Source organism: Eucyclogobius newberryi, unplaced genomic scaffold (genome assembly GCF_026437365.1).
Source record: "Eucyclogobius newberryi isolate DKJ021-1_F unplaced genomic scaffold, fEucNew1.0.hap1 SCAF_4, whole genome shotgun sequence".
In the NCBI taxonomy this organism is placed as follows: domain Eukaryota; kingdom Metazoa; phylum Chordata; class Actinopteri; order Gobiiformes; family Gobiidae; genus Eucyclogobius; species Eucyclogobius newberryi.
Genome location: NW_027316056.1, coordinates 42,865,233 through 42,881,402, shown reverse-complemented (window position 1 = coordinate 42,881,402; position 16,170 = coordinate 42,865,233). Strand labels below are relative to the sequence as shown.

The window sequence follows — 16,170 nt, the reverse complement described above, 5'->3', positions numbered from 1 at the left end:
GGGTCAGAGCGGGGACGAGGGTCAGAGCAGAGACCAGGGTCAGAGCGGAGACGATGGTCAGAGCGGGGACGAGGGTCAGAGCGGGGACGAGGGTCAGAGCAGAGACGAGGGTCAGAGCGGGGACGAGGGTCAGAGCAGAGACGAGGGTCAGAGCGGAGACGAGGGTCAGAGCGGGGACGAGGGTCAGAGCAGAGACGAGGGTCAGAGCAGAGACGAGGGTCAGAGCGGAGACGAGGGTCAGAGCGGGGACGAGGGTCAGAGCAGAGACGAGGGTCAGAGCAGAGACGAGGGTCAGAGCGGAGACGAGGGTCAGAGCGGGGACGAGGGTCAGAGACGAGGGTCAGAGCGGAGACGAGGGTCAGAGCGGAGACGAGGGTCAGAGTGGAGACGAGGGTCAGAGCGGAGACGAGGGTCAGAGCAGAGACGAGGGTCAGAGCGGAGACGAGGGTCAGAGCGGAGACGAGGGTCAGAGCGGGGACGAGGGTCAGAGCGGAGACGAGGGTCAGAGCGGAGACGAGGGTCAGAGCGGAGACGAGGGTCAGAGCGGGGACGAGGGTCAGAGCGGAGACCAGGGTCAGAGCAGAGACGAGGGTCAGAGCGGAGACCAGGGTCAGAGCAGAGACGAGGGTCAGAGCGGGGACGAGGGTCAGAGCGGAGACCAGGGTCAGAGCAGAGACGAGGGTCAGAGCGGAGACGAGGGTCAGAGCGGAGACGAGGGTCAGAGCGGGGACGAGGGTCAGAGCAGAGACGAGGGTCAGAGCGGAGACCAGGGTCAGAGCGGGGACGAGGGTCATAGTGGGGACGAGGGTCAGAGCGGAGACCAGGGTCAGAGCGGAGACCAGGGTCAGAGCGGAGACCAGGGTCAGAGCAGACCAGGGTCAGAGCGGAGACCAGGGTCAGAGCAGACCAGGGTCAGAGCGGGGACGAGGGTCAGAGCAGAGACGAGGGTCAGAGCAGAGACGAGGGTCAGAGCGGAGACGAGGGTCAGAGCGGGGACGAGGGTCAGAGCGGGGACGAGGGTCAGAGCAGAGACGAGGGTCAGAGCGGGGACGAGGGTCAGAGCAGAGACGAGGGTCAGAGCGGAGACGATGGTCAGAGCGGGGACGAGGGTCAGAGCGGGGACGAGGGTCAGAGCAGAGACGAGGGTCAGAGCGGGGACGAGGGTCAGAGCGGAGACGAGGGTCAGAGCGGAGACGAGGGTCAGAGCGGGGACGAGGGTCAGAGCGGAGACGAGGGTCAGAGCGGAGACGAGGGTCAGAGCGGAGACGAGGGTCAGAGCGGGGACGAGGGTCAGAGCGGAGACCAGGGTCAGAGCAGAGACGAGGGTCAGAGCGGAGACCAGGGTCAGAGCAGAGACGAGGGTCAGAGCGGGGACGAGGGTCAGAGCGGAGACCAGGGTCAGAGCAGAGACGAGGGTCAGAGCGGAGACGAGGGTCAGAGCGGAGACGAGGGTCAGAGCGGGGACGAGGGTCAGAGCAGAGACGAGGGTCAGAGCGGAGACGAGGGTCAGAGCGGGGACGAGGGTCAGAGCGGAGACCAGGGTCAGAGCGGGGACGAGGGTCATAGTGGGGACGAGGGTCAGAGCGGAGACCAGGGTCAGAGCGGAGACCAGGGTCAGAGCGGAGACCAGGGTCAGAGCGGAGACCAGGGTCAGAGCAGACCAGGGTCAGAGCGGAGACCAGGGTCAGAGCAGACCAGGGTCAGAGCGGGGACGAGGGTCAGAGCAGAGACGAGGGTCAGAGCAGAGACGAGGGTCAGAGCGGAGACGAGGGTCAGAGCGGGGACGAGGGTCAGAGCGGGGACGAGGGTCAGAGCAGAGACGAGGGTCAGAGCGGGGACGAGGGTCAGAGACGAGGGTCAGAGCGGGGACGAGGGTCAGAGCAGAGACGAGGGTCAGAGCGGAGACGATGGTCAGAGCGGGGACGAGGGTCAGAGCGGGGACGAGGGTCAGAGCAGAGACGAGGGTCAGAGCGGGGACGAGGGTCAGAGCGGAGACGAGGGTCAGAGCGGAGACGAGGGTCAGAGCGGGGACGAGGGTCAGAGCAGAGACGAGGGTCAGAGCAGAGACGAGGGTCAGAGACGAGGGTCAGAGCGGGGACGAGGGTCAGAGCGGGGACGAGGGTCAGAGTAGAGACGAGGGTCAGAGTGGGGAAGAGGGTCAGAGCAGAGACGAGGGTCAGAGCAGAGACGAGGGTCAGAGCGGGGACGAGGGTCAGAGCGGAGACGAGGGTCAGAGCAGAGACGAGGGTCAGAGCGGGGACGAGGGTCAGAGCAGAGACGAGGGTCAGAGCGGAGACGAGGGTCAGAGCGGGGACGAGGGTCAGAGACGAGGATCAGAGCGGAGACGAGGGTCAGAGCGGGGACGAGGGTCAGAGCGGAGACGAGGGTCAGAGTGGAGACGAGGGTCAGAGCGGAGACGAGGGTCAGAGCAGAGACGAGGGTCAGAGCGGAGACGAGGGTCAGAGCGGGGACGAGGGTCAGAGCGGAGACGAGGGTCAGAGCGGAGACGAGGGTCAGAGCGGAGACGAGGGTCAGAGCGGGGACGAGGGTCAGAGCGGAGACCAGGGTCAGAGCAGAGACGAGGGTCAGAGCGGAGACCAGGGTCAGAGCAGAGACGAGGGTCAGAGCGGGGACGAGGGTCAGAGCGGAGACGAGGGTCAGAGCGGAGACGAGGGTCAGAGCGGAGACGAGGGTCAGAGCGGGGACGAGGGTCAGAGCGGAGACCAGGGTCAGAGCAGAGACGAGGGTCAGAGCGGAGACCAGGGTCAGAGCAGAGACGAGGGTCAGAGCGGGGACGAGGGTCAGAGCGGAGACCAGGGTCAGAGCAGAGACGAGGGTCAGAGCGGAGACGAGGGTCAGAGCGGAGACGAGGGTCAGAGCGGGGACGAGGGTCAGAGCAGAGACGAGGGTCAGAGCGGAGACCAGGGTCAGAGCGGGGACGAGGGTCATAGTGGGGACGAGGGTCAGAGCGGAGACCAGGGTCAGAGCGGAGACCAGGGTCAGAGCGGAGACCAGGGTCAGAGCGGAGACCAGGGTCAGAGCAGACCAGGGTCAGAGCGGAGACCAGGGTCAGAGCAGACCAGGGTCAGAGCGGGGACGAGGGTCAGAGCGGGGACGAGGGTCAGAGCGGGGACGAGGGTCAGAGTAGAGACGAGGGTCAGAGTGGGGACGAGGGTCAGAGCAGAGACGAGGGTCAGAGCAGAGACGAGGGTCAGAGCGGGGACGAGGGTCAGAGCGGAGACGAGGGTCAGAGCGGAGACGAGGGTCAGAGCGGAGACGAGGGTCAGAGCGGAGACGAGGGTCAGAGCGGGGACGAGGGTCAGAGCGGAGACCAGGGTCAGAGCAGAGACGAGGGTCAGAGCGGAGACGAGGGTCAGAGCGGAGACCAGGGTCAGAGCGGAGACCAGGGTCAGAGCGGAGACCAGGGTCAGAGCGGAGACCAGGGTCAGAGCAGACCAGGGTCAGAGCGGAGACCAGGGTCAGAGCAGACCAGGGTCAGAGCGGGGACGAGGGTCAGAGCGGAGACGAGGGTCAGAGCAGAGACGAGGGTCAGAGCGGAGACGAGGGTCAGAGCGGGGACGAGGGTCAGAGCGGGGACGAGGGTCAGAGCAGAGACGAGGGTCAGAGCGGGGACGAGGGTCAGAGCGGAGACGAGGGTCAGAGCGGAGACGAGGGTCAGAGCGGAGACGAGGGTCAGAGCAGAGACGAGGGTCAGAGCGGAGACCAGGGTCAGAGCGGGGACGAGGGTCATAGTGGGGACGAGGGTCAGAGCGGAGACCAGGGTCAGAGCGGAGACCAGGGTCAGAGCGGAGACCAGGGTCAGAGCGGAGACCAGGGTCAGAGCAGACCAGGGTCAGAGCGGAGACCAGGGTCAGAGCAGACCAGGGTCAGAGCGGGGACGAGGGTCAGAGCGGAGACGAGGGTCAGAGCAGAGACGAGGGTCAGAGCGGAGACGAGGGTCAGAGCGGGGACGAGGGTCAGAGCAGAGACGAGGGTCAGAGCGGAGACGATGGTCAGAGCGGGGACGAGGGTCAGAGCGGGGACGAGGGTCAGAGCAGAGACGAGGGTCAGAGCGGGGACGAGGGTCAGAGCGGAGACGAGGGTCAGAGCGGAGACGAGGGTCAGAGCGGGGACGAGGGTCAGAGCGGAGACGAGGGTCAGAGCGGAGACGAGGGTCAGAGCGGAGACGAGGGTCAGAGCGGGGACGAGGGTCAGAGCGGAGACCAGGGTCAGAGCAGAGACGAGGGTCAGAGCGGAGACCAGGGTCAGAGCAGAGACGAGGGTCAGAGCGGGGACGAGGGTCAGAGCGGAGACCAGGGTCAGAGCAGAGACGAGGGTCAGAGCGGAGACGAGGGTCAGAGCGGAGACGAGGGTCAGAGCGGGGACGAGGGTCAGAGCAGAGACGAGGGTCAGAGCGGAGACGAGGGTCAGAGCGGGGACGAGGGTCAGAGCGGAGACCAGGGTCAGAGCGGGGACGAGGGTCATAGTGGGGACGAGGGTCAGAGCGGAGACCAGGGTCAGAGCGGAGACCAGGGTCAGAGCGGAGACCAGGGTCAGAGCGGAGACCAGGGTCAGAGCAGACCAGGGTCAGAGCGGAGACCAGGGTCAGAGCAGACCAGGGTCAGAGCGGGGACGAGGGTCAGAGCAGAGACGAGGGTCAGAGCAGAGACGAGGGTCAGAGCGGAGACGAGGGTCAGAGCGGGGACGAGGGTCAGAGCGGGGACGAGGGTCAGAGCAGAGACGAGGGTCAGAGCGGGGACGAGGGTCAGAGCAGAGACGAGGGTCAGAGCGGAGACGATGGTCAGAGCGGGGACGAGGGTCAGAGCGGGGACGAGGGTCAGAGCAGAGACGAGGGTCAGAGCGGGGACGAGGGTCAGAGCGGAGACGAGGGTCAGAGCGGAGACGAGGGTCAGAGCGGGGACGAGGGTCAGAGCAGAGACGAGGGTCAGAGCAGAGACGAGGGTCAGAGACGAGGGTCAGAGCGGGGACGAGGGTCAGAGCGGGGACGAGGGTCAGAGTAGAGACGAGGGTCAGAGTGGGGAAGAGGGTCAGAGCAGAGACGAGGGTCAGAGCAGAGACGAGGGTCAGAGCGGGGACGAGGGTCAGAGCGGAGACGAGGGTCAGAGCAGAGACGAGGGTCAGAGCGGGGACGAGGGTCAGAGCAGAGACGAGGGTCAGAGCGGAGACGAGGGTCAGAGCGGGGACGAGGGTCAGAGACGAGGATCAGAGCGGAGACGAGGGTCAGAGCGGGGACGAGGGTCAGAGCGGAGACGAGGGTCAGAGTGGAGACGAGGGTCAGAGCAGAGACGAGGGTCAGAGCAGAGACGAGGGTCAGAGCGGAGACGAGGGTCAGAGCGGGGACGAGGGTCAGAGCGGAGACGAGGGTCAGAGCGGAGACGAGGGTCAGAGCGGAGACGAGGGTCAGAGCGGGGACGAGGGTCAGAGCGGAGACCAGGGTCAGAGCAGAGACGAGGGTCAGAGCGGAGACCAGGGTCAGAGCAGAGACGAGGGTCAGAGCGGGGACGAGGGTCAGAGCGGAGACGAGGGTCAGAGCGGAGACGAGGGTCAGAGCGGGGACGAGGGTCAGAGCGGGGACGAGGGTCAGAGCAGAGACGAGGGTCAGAGCGGGGATGAGGGTCAGAGCAGAGACGAGGGTCAGAGCGGAGACGAGGGTCAGAGCGGGGACGAGGGTCAGAGCGGAGACGAGGGTCAGAGCGGGGCTGAGGGTCAGAGCAGAGACGAGGGTCAGAGCGGAGACCAGGGTCAGAGCGGGGACGAGGGTCATAGTGGGGACGAGGGTCAGAGCGGAGACCAGGGTCAGAGCGGAGACCAGGGTCAGAGCAGACCAGGGTCAGAGCGGAGACCAGGGTCAGAGCAGACCAGGGTCAGAGCGGGGACGAGGGTCAGAGCAGAGACGAGGGTCAGAGCAGAGACGAGGGTCAGAGCGGAGACGAGGGTCAGAGCGGGGACGAGGGTCAGAGCGGGGACGAGGGTCAGAGCAGAGACGAGGGTCAGAGCGGGGACGAGGGTCAGAGCAGAGACGAGGGTCAGAGCGGAGACGATGGTCAGAGCGGGGACGAGGGTCAGAGCGGGGACGAGGGTCAGAGCAGAGACGAGGGTCAGAGCGGGGACGAGGGTCAGAGCGGGGACGAGGGTCAGAGCGGAGACGAGGGTCAGAGCGGGGACGAGGGTCAGAGCGGGGACGAGGGTCAGAGCAGAGACGAGGGTCAGAGCGGGGACGAGGGTCGGAGCGGGGACGAGGGTCAGAGCGGAGACCAGGGTCAGAGTGGAGACCAGGGTCAGAGCGGGGAAGAGGGTCAGAGCAGAGACGAGGGTCAGAGCAGAGACGAGGGTCAGAGCGGGGACGAGGGTCAGAGCGGAGACGAGGGTCAGAGCAGAGACGAGGGTCAGAGCGGAGACGAGGGTCAGAGCGGAGACGAGGGTCAGAGCGGAGACGAGGGTCAGAGCGGGGACGAGGGTCAGAGCGGAGACGAGGGTCAGAGCGGAGACGAGGGTCAGAGCGGAGACGAGGGTCAGAGCAGAGACGAGGGTCAGAGCGGGGACGAGGGTCAGAGCAGAGACGAGGGTCAGAGCGGGGACGAGGGTCAGAGACGAGGATCAGAGCGGAGACGAGGGTCAGAGCGGGGACGAGGGTCAGAGCGGAGACGAGGGTCAGAGCAGAGACGAGGGTCAGAGCGGAGACGAGGGTCAGAGCAGAGACGAGGGTCAGAGCGGAGACGAGGGTCAGAGCGGAGACGAGGGTCAGAGCGGGGACGAGGGTCAGAGCGGAGACGAGGGTCAGAGCGGAGACGAGGGTCAGAGCGGAGACGAGGGTCAGAGCGGGGACGAGGGTCAGAGCGGAGACCAGGGTCAGAGCGGGGACGAGGGTCAGAGCGGAGACGAGGGTCAGAGCGGAGACGAGGGTCAGAGCGGGGACGAGGGTCAGAGCGGAGACCAGGGTCAGAGCGGGGACGAGGGTCAGAGCGGAGACCAGGGTCAGAGCAGAGACGAGGGTCAGAGCGGAGACCAGGGTCAGAGCAGAGACGAGGGTCAGAGCGGGGACGAGGGTCAGAGCGGAGACGAGGGTCAGAGCGGAGACGAGGGTCAGAGCGGGGACGAGGGTCAGAGCGTGGACGAGGGTCAGAGCAGAGATGAGGGTCAGAGCGGGGACGAGGGTCAGAGCAGAGACGAGGGTCAGAGCGGGGACGAGGGTCAGTGCAGAGACGAGGGTCAGAGCGGGGACGAGGGTCAGAGCAGAGACGAGGGTCAGAGCGGGGACGAGGGTCAGTGCAGAGACGAGGGTCAGAGCGGGGACGAGGGTCAGAGCATCGTCTGGTTACAGGACATGTTATGTTCTGTCCCATCGATTGTAACTCTGATCATCTTTGATTATAATATTTGGGCCAATGGTTGAAACAAGAGCAGGGACCAGGCACAGCCCTGTCTGACCCCTCTATATAATGAGGTTTAGATTGAAAGTAGCAGAAGAGATTTGATTTGAAACAAAGATTGTAGTTGGTCTTGTTTGGTTGAAATGACCTCCAGGACTGGACCAGAGAAAAGTGGTCAGTAGTTTCTGGTTGTTGCTGCGACTGGTCAGCGCTAAGCTAGCTCGTTTGCTAATGACAGGGGGAGATAAAGGACGCTTCCACTCAACACAACAATTCATTTCCTCAACACTTGGACTCAGAAACATGTTATTTAAGGAGAGAAATGTCATGAGTTCATCCGTGTGCGAAGTCTGAGGCGGTGCTGAAAGTGGGCGGGCTGTCTTTTACCTGGAGCTGGAGGCGTCGCTCGGAAACCATCTTCTCGTCTTTGTTTCTGAAGAGTTTCTTTGGAGGAAAGTCCAGACACGCCACCTGCAGGACAACGAGGATCAGCACCCGCCTCTTTTTTAATAATTATTTTACACTTGCCACAAACAAACAGAACAAGACCAAAGAGAACAAGCAATTTGAATCAGTGTCAGTCCAGCTCCTTCCATGTGGTAAGAAGAGATATGAGCCAGGGATTCTTCACTTCCTCCTCAAGACTCAAGCGTCTGTCATCTGCAGTAAGAACTGTACAGGAACCTCAGGCACCACATGACTCTCAGTATAAGACCTGTACAGGAACCTCAGGCACCACATGACTCTCAGTATAAGACCTGTACAGGAACCCCCGGCACCACATGACTCTCAGTATAAGACCTGTACAGGAACCTCAGGCACCACATGACTCTCAGTATAAGACCTGTACAGGAACCCCCAGCACCACATGACTCTCAGTATAAGACCTGTACAGGAACCCCCGGCACCACATGACTCTCAGTATAAGACCTGTACAGGAACCCCCGGCACCACATGACTCTCAGTATAAGACCTGTACAGGAACCCCCGACACCACATGACTCTCAGTATAAGACCTGTACAGGAACCTCAGGCACCACATGACTCTCAGTATAAGACCTGTACAGGAACCCCCGGCACCACATGACTCTCAGTATTAGACCTGTACAGGAACCCCCGGCACCACATGACTCTCAGTATTAGACCTGTACAGGAACCTCAGGCACCACATGACTCTCAGTATTAGACCTGTACAGGAACCTCAGGCACCACATGACTCTCAGTATTAGACCTGTACAGGAACCTCAGGCACCACATGACTCTCAGTATTAGACCTGTACAGGAACCTCAGGCACCACATGACTCTCAGTATTAGACCTGTACAGGAACCTCAGGCACCACATGACTCTCAGTATTAGACCTGTACAGGAACCTCAGGCACCACATGACTCTCAGTATTAGACCTGTACAGGAACCTCAGGCACCACATGACTCTCAGTATTAGACCTGTACAGGAACCTCAGGCACCACATGACTCTCAGTATTAGACCTGTACAGGAACCCCCGGCACCACATGACTCTCAGTATTAGACCTGTACAGGAACCCCCGGCACCACACGACTCTCAGTATAAGACCTGTACAGGAACCCCCGGCACCACATGACTCTCAGTATTAGACCTGTACAGGAACCTCAGGCACCACATGACTCTTAGTATTAGACCTGTACAGGAACCTCAGGCACCACATGACTCTCAGTATTAGACCTGTACAGGAACCTCAGGCACCACATGACTCTCAGTATTAGACCTGTACAGGAACCCCCGGCACCACATGACTCTCAGTATTAGACCTGTACAGGAACCCCCGGCACCACATGACTCTCAGTATTAGACCATTGAGCACAACATTCACACCAGCAACGCTCTGATTTCACCTGAAATAAAGACAAGATAAACCCCGCCCCCTTTTACCATTGATAATTATAGAGTTTTAAATCAGAATTAGAGGTTTCTTGTCAAACAGAGTCTGGAACAGAGAGAAATCTCTGTAGTTCTATAGTTTTCATCCTTTGACTTAGACTTGAGTCACTTTTTACAGATATTTTTTCTCAGAGTAAAAAGAGTTTATCTCTAAGATTGTTGAGTGCCACACCTACATATTTAAGGGATTATGTTTGCACTTTAAATGTGTACGTCTTTTTAATGGTCAGACGTCTGGACACGTCTGTTTTAGTTCCATGTTCTATGACATCATCTGCAGAACCTTTTATGTTCCATCCATTGTTTCTTATTGTTTAATAAATGAACAGGAGGAGGGATCAAGCACAGCCCTGCCTGACCCCTCTGTCCAGAGTCATGTGACCGTTCATTCTTGGTGTTGGACCATCGTAAAGAGCCTGAAGTTTAAATAAATAAGACCAGTCCAGTTCTGGGTCGTGGGTTCTGGGTCGTGGGTTCTGGGTCGTGGGTTCTGGGTCGTGGGTTCTGGGTCGTGGGTTCTGGGTCGTGGGTTCTGGGTCGTGGGTTCTGGGTCGTGGGTTCTGGGTCGTACTTGGGGGAAGCGGAGCCGCAGGTTGAGGTGCATTTCTCTGAATCGGCTGTATCTGCGAAACACGCTCCAGGTCTCGTCCATCACCAACAACTGAAAACACAGAACGGGTCAGAACCAGGGACCGGACCAGGGACCGGACCAGGGACCGGACCAGGGACCGGACCAGGGACCAGACCAGGGACCGGACCAGGGACAATACTTTCAGACAAAAGGATCTGACCTTGACCTCGAACTCGAAGTGCTCGTCTTTGCCTTGACCTCGTCGAACAAACCGAGGGATGGACACTTTGAGAACGTCCTCCGAGACCTCAGCGCCACATGTCCACGAGCGGCCAATCAGACGCTAGGACAAGAGAGAGAGAGGCCAATCAGACGCTAGGACAAGAGAGAGAGAGGCCAATCAGACGCTAGGACGTTTATTAGAACCAATGAAATGTGTGGAACAGGTCAGGGCCTCATGAGTCCTCTGAGTGACCACTAGAGGCAAACTTAACCGCTCTGCGCCAAACAAACGAGTCAGATCTGTGTCTTGTCTTCATGGAACTAAATCTGGTTTTCATAAAGAAACAGGATCTGTGAACCTACATCTACACATGGTCCACAGATGGTCCACAGATGGTCCACACATGGTCCTCACATGGTCCACACATGGTCCACACATGGTCCACACATGGTCCACACATGGTCCTCGCATGGTCCACGCATGGTCCACACATGGTCCACACATGGTCCACACATGGTCCTCACATGGTCCACACATGGTCCACACATGATCCACACATGGTCCACACATGGTCCAGACATGGTCCTCACATGATCCACACATGGTCCTCACATGATCCACACATGGTCCTCACATGATCCACACATGGTCCTCACATGGTCCAGACATGATCCACACATGGTCCACACATGGTCCTCGCATGGTCCAGACATGGTCCTCGCATGGTCCACACATGGTCCAGACATGATCCACACATGGTCCACACATGGTCCACACATGGTCCACACATGATCCACGCATGGTCCACGCATGGTCCTCACATGGTCCACACATGGTCCACACATAGTCCTCACATGGTCCACAAATGATCCACACATGGTCCACACATGGTCCACACATGGTCCTCACATGGTCCACACATGGTCCTCACATGATCCACACATGGTCCTCACATGATCCACACATGGTCCTCACATGATCCACATATGGTCCTCACATGGTCCAGACATGATCCACACATGGTCCACACATGGTCCTCGCATGGTCCAGACATGGTCCTCGCATGGTCCACACATGGTCCAGACATGGTCCAGACATGGTCCACGCATGGTCCACACATGATCCACACATGGTCCAGACATGGTCCTCACATGATCCAGACATGGTCCTCGCATGGTCCACACATGGTCCAGACATGGTCCACACATGATCCACACATGGTCCTCACATGATCCACACATGGTCCTCACATGATCCACACATGGTCCTCACATGATCCACACATGGTCCTCACATGATCCACACATGATCCACACATGGTCGACACATGGTCCTCACATGATCCACACATGATCCACACATGGTCCTCACATGATCCTCACATGGTCCACACATGGTCCACACATGATCCTCACATGGTCCACACATGATCCACACATGGTCCTCACATGGTCCTCACATGATCCACACATGATCCACGCATGATCCACACATGGTCCTCACATGGTCCACACATGGTCCTCACATGGTCCACACATGGTCCTCACATGGTCCACACATGGTCCACACATGATCCTCACATGGTCCTCACATGGTCCTCACATGGTCCACACATGGTCCACACATGATCCTCACATGGTCCACACATGATCCACACATGGTCCTCACATGATCCACGCATGATCCACACATGGTCCTCACATGGTCCACACATGGTCCTCACATGGTCCACACATGGTCCTCACATGGTCCACACATGGTCCTCACATGGTCCACACATGATCCTCACATGGTCCACACATGATCCACACATGGTCCACACATGGTCCACACATGGTCCTCACATGATCCACACATGATCCACACATGATCCACACATGGTCCACACATGGTCCACACATGGTCCTCACATGGTCCACACATGGTCCTCACATGATCCACACATGATCCACACATGATCCACACATGGTCCTCACATGGTCCACACATGGTCCACACATGGTCCTCACATGGTCCACACATGGTCCTCACATGGTCCACACATGGTCCTCACATGGTCCACATTCAAAGTTTCATAAAAACATCAAACGATGAAAGTATTTGAACGTCACATTTGTCATATTATTTTCACATTTGAGCTGTTTTTAACTTTACACATTTGACCCAAATAAAGGTGTAAATCTGAGACTGAAGAATTATGAATAAAGTATTTTATTGATTATTGACATTTTGATTTAATAAAGTTTTTGATCTAAAAGATTTGTATGTGTTTTAGAGAAAAACATGATTGAAATCCAAATACAATTCATCCTCGGCCCCGCCCCCAGCCTCAGCCCCGCCCCCGGCCCCGCCCCCGGCCCCACCCCCGGCCCCAGGCCCCGGCCCCGGCCCCGCCCCCCGCCTCGGCCCCGCCCCCCGCCCCCCGCCTCGGCCCCGCCCCCCGCCTCAGCCCCGCCCCCGGCCTCATCCTCAGCCCCGCCCCCGGCCTCATCCTCAGCCCCGCCCTCATCCTCAGCCCCGCCCCCCGCCTCAGCCCCGCCCCCCGCCTCAGCCCCGCCCTGGTTCAGGTCCACAGTTGCTTGAGGGCCGCGGCGGCGTCGGCGCTGTCTCCAAAGCGGAGCTTCCAGGAGGTGCTGTTCTCCTCCAGCGCAGACTCAGACTCCTCGCTCCTCCACATTCTCTTCCTCGAGTGGAAGACCATCTCCAGCTCCACACAGCCGTCCACGCTCCTGGCGAACAAGCACCTCACCTCGGCCCGAGCGCGGACCCCGAGCGCACCCAAACCGGCCCCGAGCGACGCCCGCCGAGACGTCTGGAGCCGTCCTCGCAGCAGACAGACGTGCGAGTCCGTGAGGAGGAACCGCCCCACGCCTCCAGGGTCCGACCGGAGCTCCACGCTGGTGTAGACCAGGGGCCGGATGTGGGCCAGCAACGGCCTGTCGGGGCCCTCCATGTTCCCGTGGACCAGGTACAGCAGGTCGGCCAGGACCCGCTTGAACCGGGATCGGAGCCGGAGTCCGTTTGGAAGGACAAGATCCTGAACTGTGGACGTCCAGTCCAGAGAGAGAGACATGAGGTCTGAGGACAACAGCGGGTGAAGACCGGGCCCCAGACCGGGCCCCAGACCGGGCCCCAGACCGGGCCCCAGACCGGACTCTTCTTTGTCGTTCTGCTTCTTGTCGACTTCACACTTTGGACTCATCTCATGTTTCACTCTCTGGACTTTAACGATCTCACGACAAAACTCCTGCGTGAGACGAGCGCTGAGCGTCAACACGGTCAGACCCTCGTCTCGCTCTTCGCCCTCGTCGTCTACTTGGTCTTCGCCCTGGTCACATCTTCGGCCCTTGTCGTCTTCGCTCTCGTCTTCGTCCTGGTCACGTCCTCCGTCCTCGTCATTTTTGTGTTCGATCCTGACGCTCTGTCCTCCTAAACTCACCTCTACCCACTTCACTTTGCTCCAGACCAACCGCCGCTCGACGCTCAGACCTCTCGCCGTCTGACCGCGGATCACGGCTAACCCTTGTGCGCACACTGCCACGCCCCCTGCCACGCCCCCTGCCACGCCCCCTGCCGTCGGGATCGGCTGCTTTTCAGTCGCCGTCGCCACAAAGAAAACACTTAACATTTTTCCCAGGTTCAGTTCAGGGAGTCGGGCTAAAACCTCCTCGTTTCGTAGCAGCGTCAGATCGGACAAAGGCCAAGGAAGAACCACCAACTTCTGCCAGAAAACGCGGAGGTTCCCGCCCTCGACGCAGAGAACCGACCCGTGCGGCCAGCCGCCCGCTCCCGGCGTCTCGCCGCTCGGGAAAATGGACAAAACATCACAATCTTTCTTCAAATCCCTGGATTCCGTTTGTCTTTCTGCGACGATTGAACCCTCCTCGATGGACGCTCTTTCCTCGATGGACGCTCTTTCCTCGATGGACGCTCTTTCCTCGATGGACGCTCTTTCCTCGATGGACGCTCTTTCCTCGATGGACGCCCTTTCCTCGATGGACGCCCTTTCCTCGATGGACGCCCTTTCCTCGATGGACGCCCTTTCCTCGATGGACGCCCTTTCCTCGATGGACGCCCTTTCCTCGATGGACGCCCTTTCCTCGATGGACGCCCTTTCCTCGATGGACGCCCTTTCCTCGATGGACGCCCTTTCCTCGATGGACGCCCTTTCCTCGATGGACGCTCTTTCCTCGATGGACGCCCTTTCCTCGATGGACGCCCTTTCCTCGATGGACGCCCTTTCCTCGATGGACGCTCTTTCCTCGATGGACGCTCTTTCCTCGATGGACGCTCTTTCCTCGATGGACGCTCTTTCCTCTTGGCGCTCGCGCTCCGGATCCTCCTCCATCTCGTCCGGCGGCACGAGCGACGCCCGGATCTGCCGCACCACCGGGAGCTCGCGGGTCAGTCTGGACACGTAATCGGACACTGCCCCGGTCACGCTGTCCATCTGCACGTTCTGGAGGATCTCTAGAGTCCCCTGGAGTGTGCGGTTGGCGTCTTGGAGTTTGCGGTTGGCGTCTTGGTAAACGCCCGACAGTTTTCCGGCGAAGAATCCAAAGACGATCGCGCTTCTGGGAGCGGTTTCCGGCAGGTCCAGACCGAGGTAGGAGTTGACCGAGCGCACCAGGGAGGAGCCCAGCGCTGAAACGTCGTCGGAAAGTTGCCGCTTGTTCCGTTTCCATGGCAACGTCGTCTCAGTTTCTTCGTTCTTGTTGTTTGAATTGTTTGCGTTTGAATCTAAACTTATATATTTCCCCGCGCTCTCGTCTTCTCGTCCACGCGTCGCGTTTGTGTTTTGGGGCTCGTTCTGCGTCACATCCTGCTCCGGTTTCCGTGGATACGAGGGAGACTCTGCGTTTCTCTGTGAGCGAGAAGACGCAGCGGTTCTTATCAAAATAAAAGTCCGAAGCCCCGAGAATCACCAGGAGATTTCAAATTAAGAGCGTGACATGCAGATCACAGCAGGAAATGGCTTTATTGTGAAAGGGTGCTTCCTGTTAGTCCTGGTTTAGACCTGGTTTAGTCCTGGTTTAGACCTGGTTTAGACCTGGTTTAGTCCTGGTTTAGACCTGGTTTGGACCTGGTTTAGTCCTGGTTTAGACCTGGTTTAGTCCTGGTTTAGACCTGCTTTAGACCTGGTTTGGACCTGGTTTGGTCCTGGTTTAGACCTAGTTTGGACCTGTTTTAGTCCTGGTTTTAGTCCTGGTTTAGACCTGGTTTAGTCCTGGTTTAGACCTGGTTTTAGACCTGGTTTAGACCTGGTTTAGACCTGGTTTAGACCTGGTTTACACCTGGTTTAGTCCTGGTTTAGACCTGGTTTAGACCTGGTTTAGTCCTGGTTTAGACCTGGTTTAGACCTGGTTTAGACCTGGTTTTAGACCTGGTTTAGACCTGGTTTTAGTCCTGGTTTTAGTCCTGGTTTTAGTCCTGGTTTACACCTGGTTTAGTTCTGGTTTAGACCTGGTTTAGATCTGGTTTAGTCCTGGTTTAGACCTGGTTTAGACCTGGTTTAGACCTGGTTTAGACCTGGTTTAGACCTGGTTTAGACCTGGTTTAGACCTGGTTTGACCTGGTTTAGTCCTGGTTTAGACCTGGTTTTAGACCTGGTTTTAGACCTGGTTTTAGTCCTGGTTTTAGTCCTGGTTTACACCTGGTTTAGTCCTGGTTTAGACCTGGTTTTAGTCCTGGTTTTAGACCTGGTTTAGACCTGGTTTAGACCTGGTTTGACCTGGTTTTAGTCCTGGTTTTAGTCCTGGTTTTAGTCCTGGTTTTAGTCCTGGTTTTAGACCCTGTCTAGTCCTGGTTTAGACCTGGTTTAAACCTGGTTTAGACGTGGTTTAGACCTGGTTTAGACCTGATTTAGACCTGGTTTAGTCCTGTTTTAGTCCTGTTTTAGACCTGGTTTTAGTCTTGGTTTAGTCCTGGTTTAGACCTGGTTTAGACCTGTTTTTAGTCCTGTTTTTAGTCCTGGTTTAGACCAGGTTTAGACCTGGTTTTAGACCTGGTTTTAGACCTGGTTTTAGACCTGGTTTTAGACCTGGTTTAGTCCTGGTTTAGTCCTG

General features: G+C 58.6%; 1 protein-coding gene across 2 annotated transcripts in view; it reads right to left on the bottom strand.

The window, feature by feature from the left end:
- The window catches only part of kif16ba (kinesin family member 16Ba), an 85,551-nt gene that overhangs the window by 12,523 nt on the left and 56,858 nt on the right, over positions 1-16,170 (bottom strand). For both annotated transcript variants that reach the window (XM_072462401.1, XM_072462402.1), the window contains 3 exons: positions 10,103-10,225; positions 9,883-9,972; positions 7,779-7,862 (listed from right to left, as the gene is read on the bottom strand). In XM_072462401.1, coding sequence (XP_072318502.1) covers positions 7,779-7,862; positions 9,883-9,972; positions 10,103-10,225 — 297 coding nt within the window. The remainder of the gene's footprint in view (positions 1-7,778; positions 7,863-9,882; positions 9,973-10,102; positions 10,226-16,170) is intronic.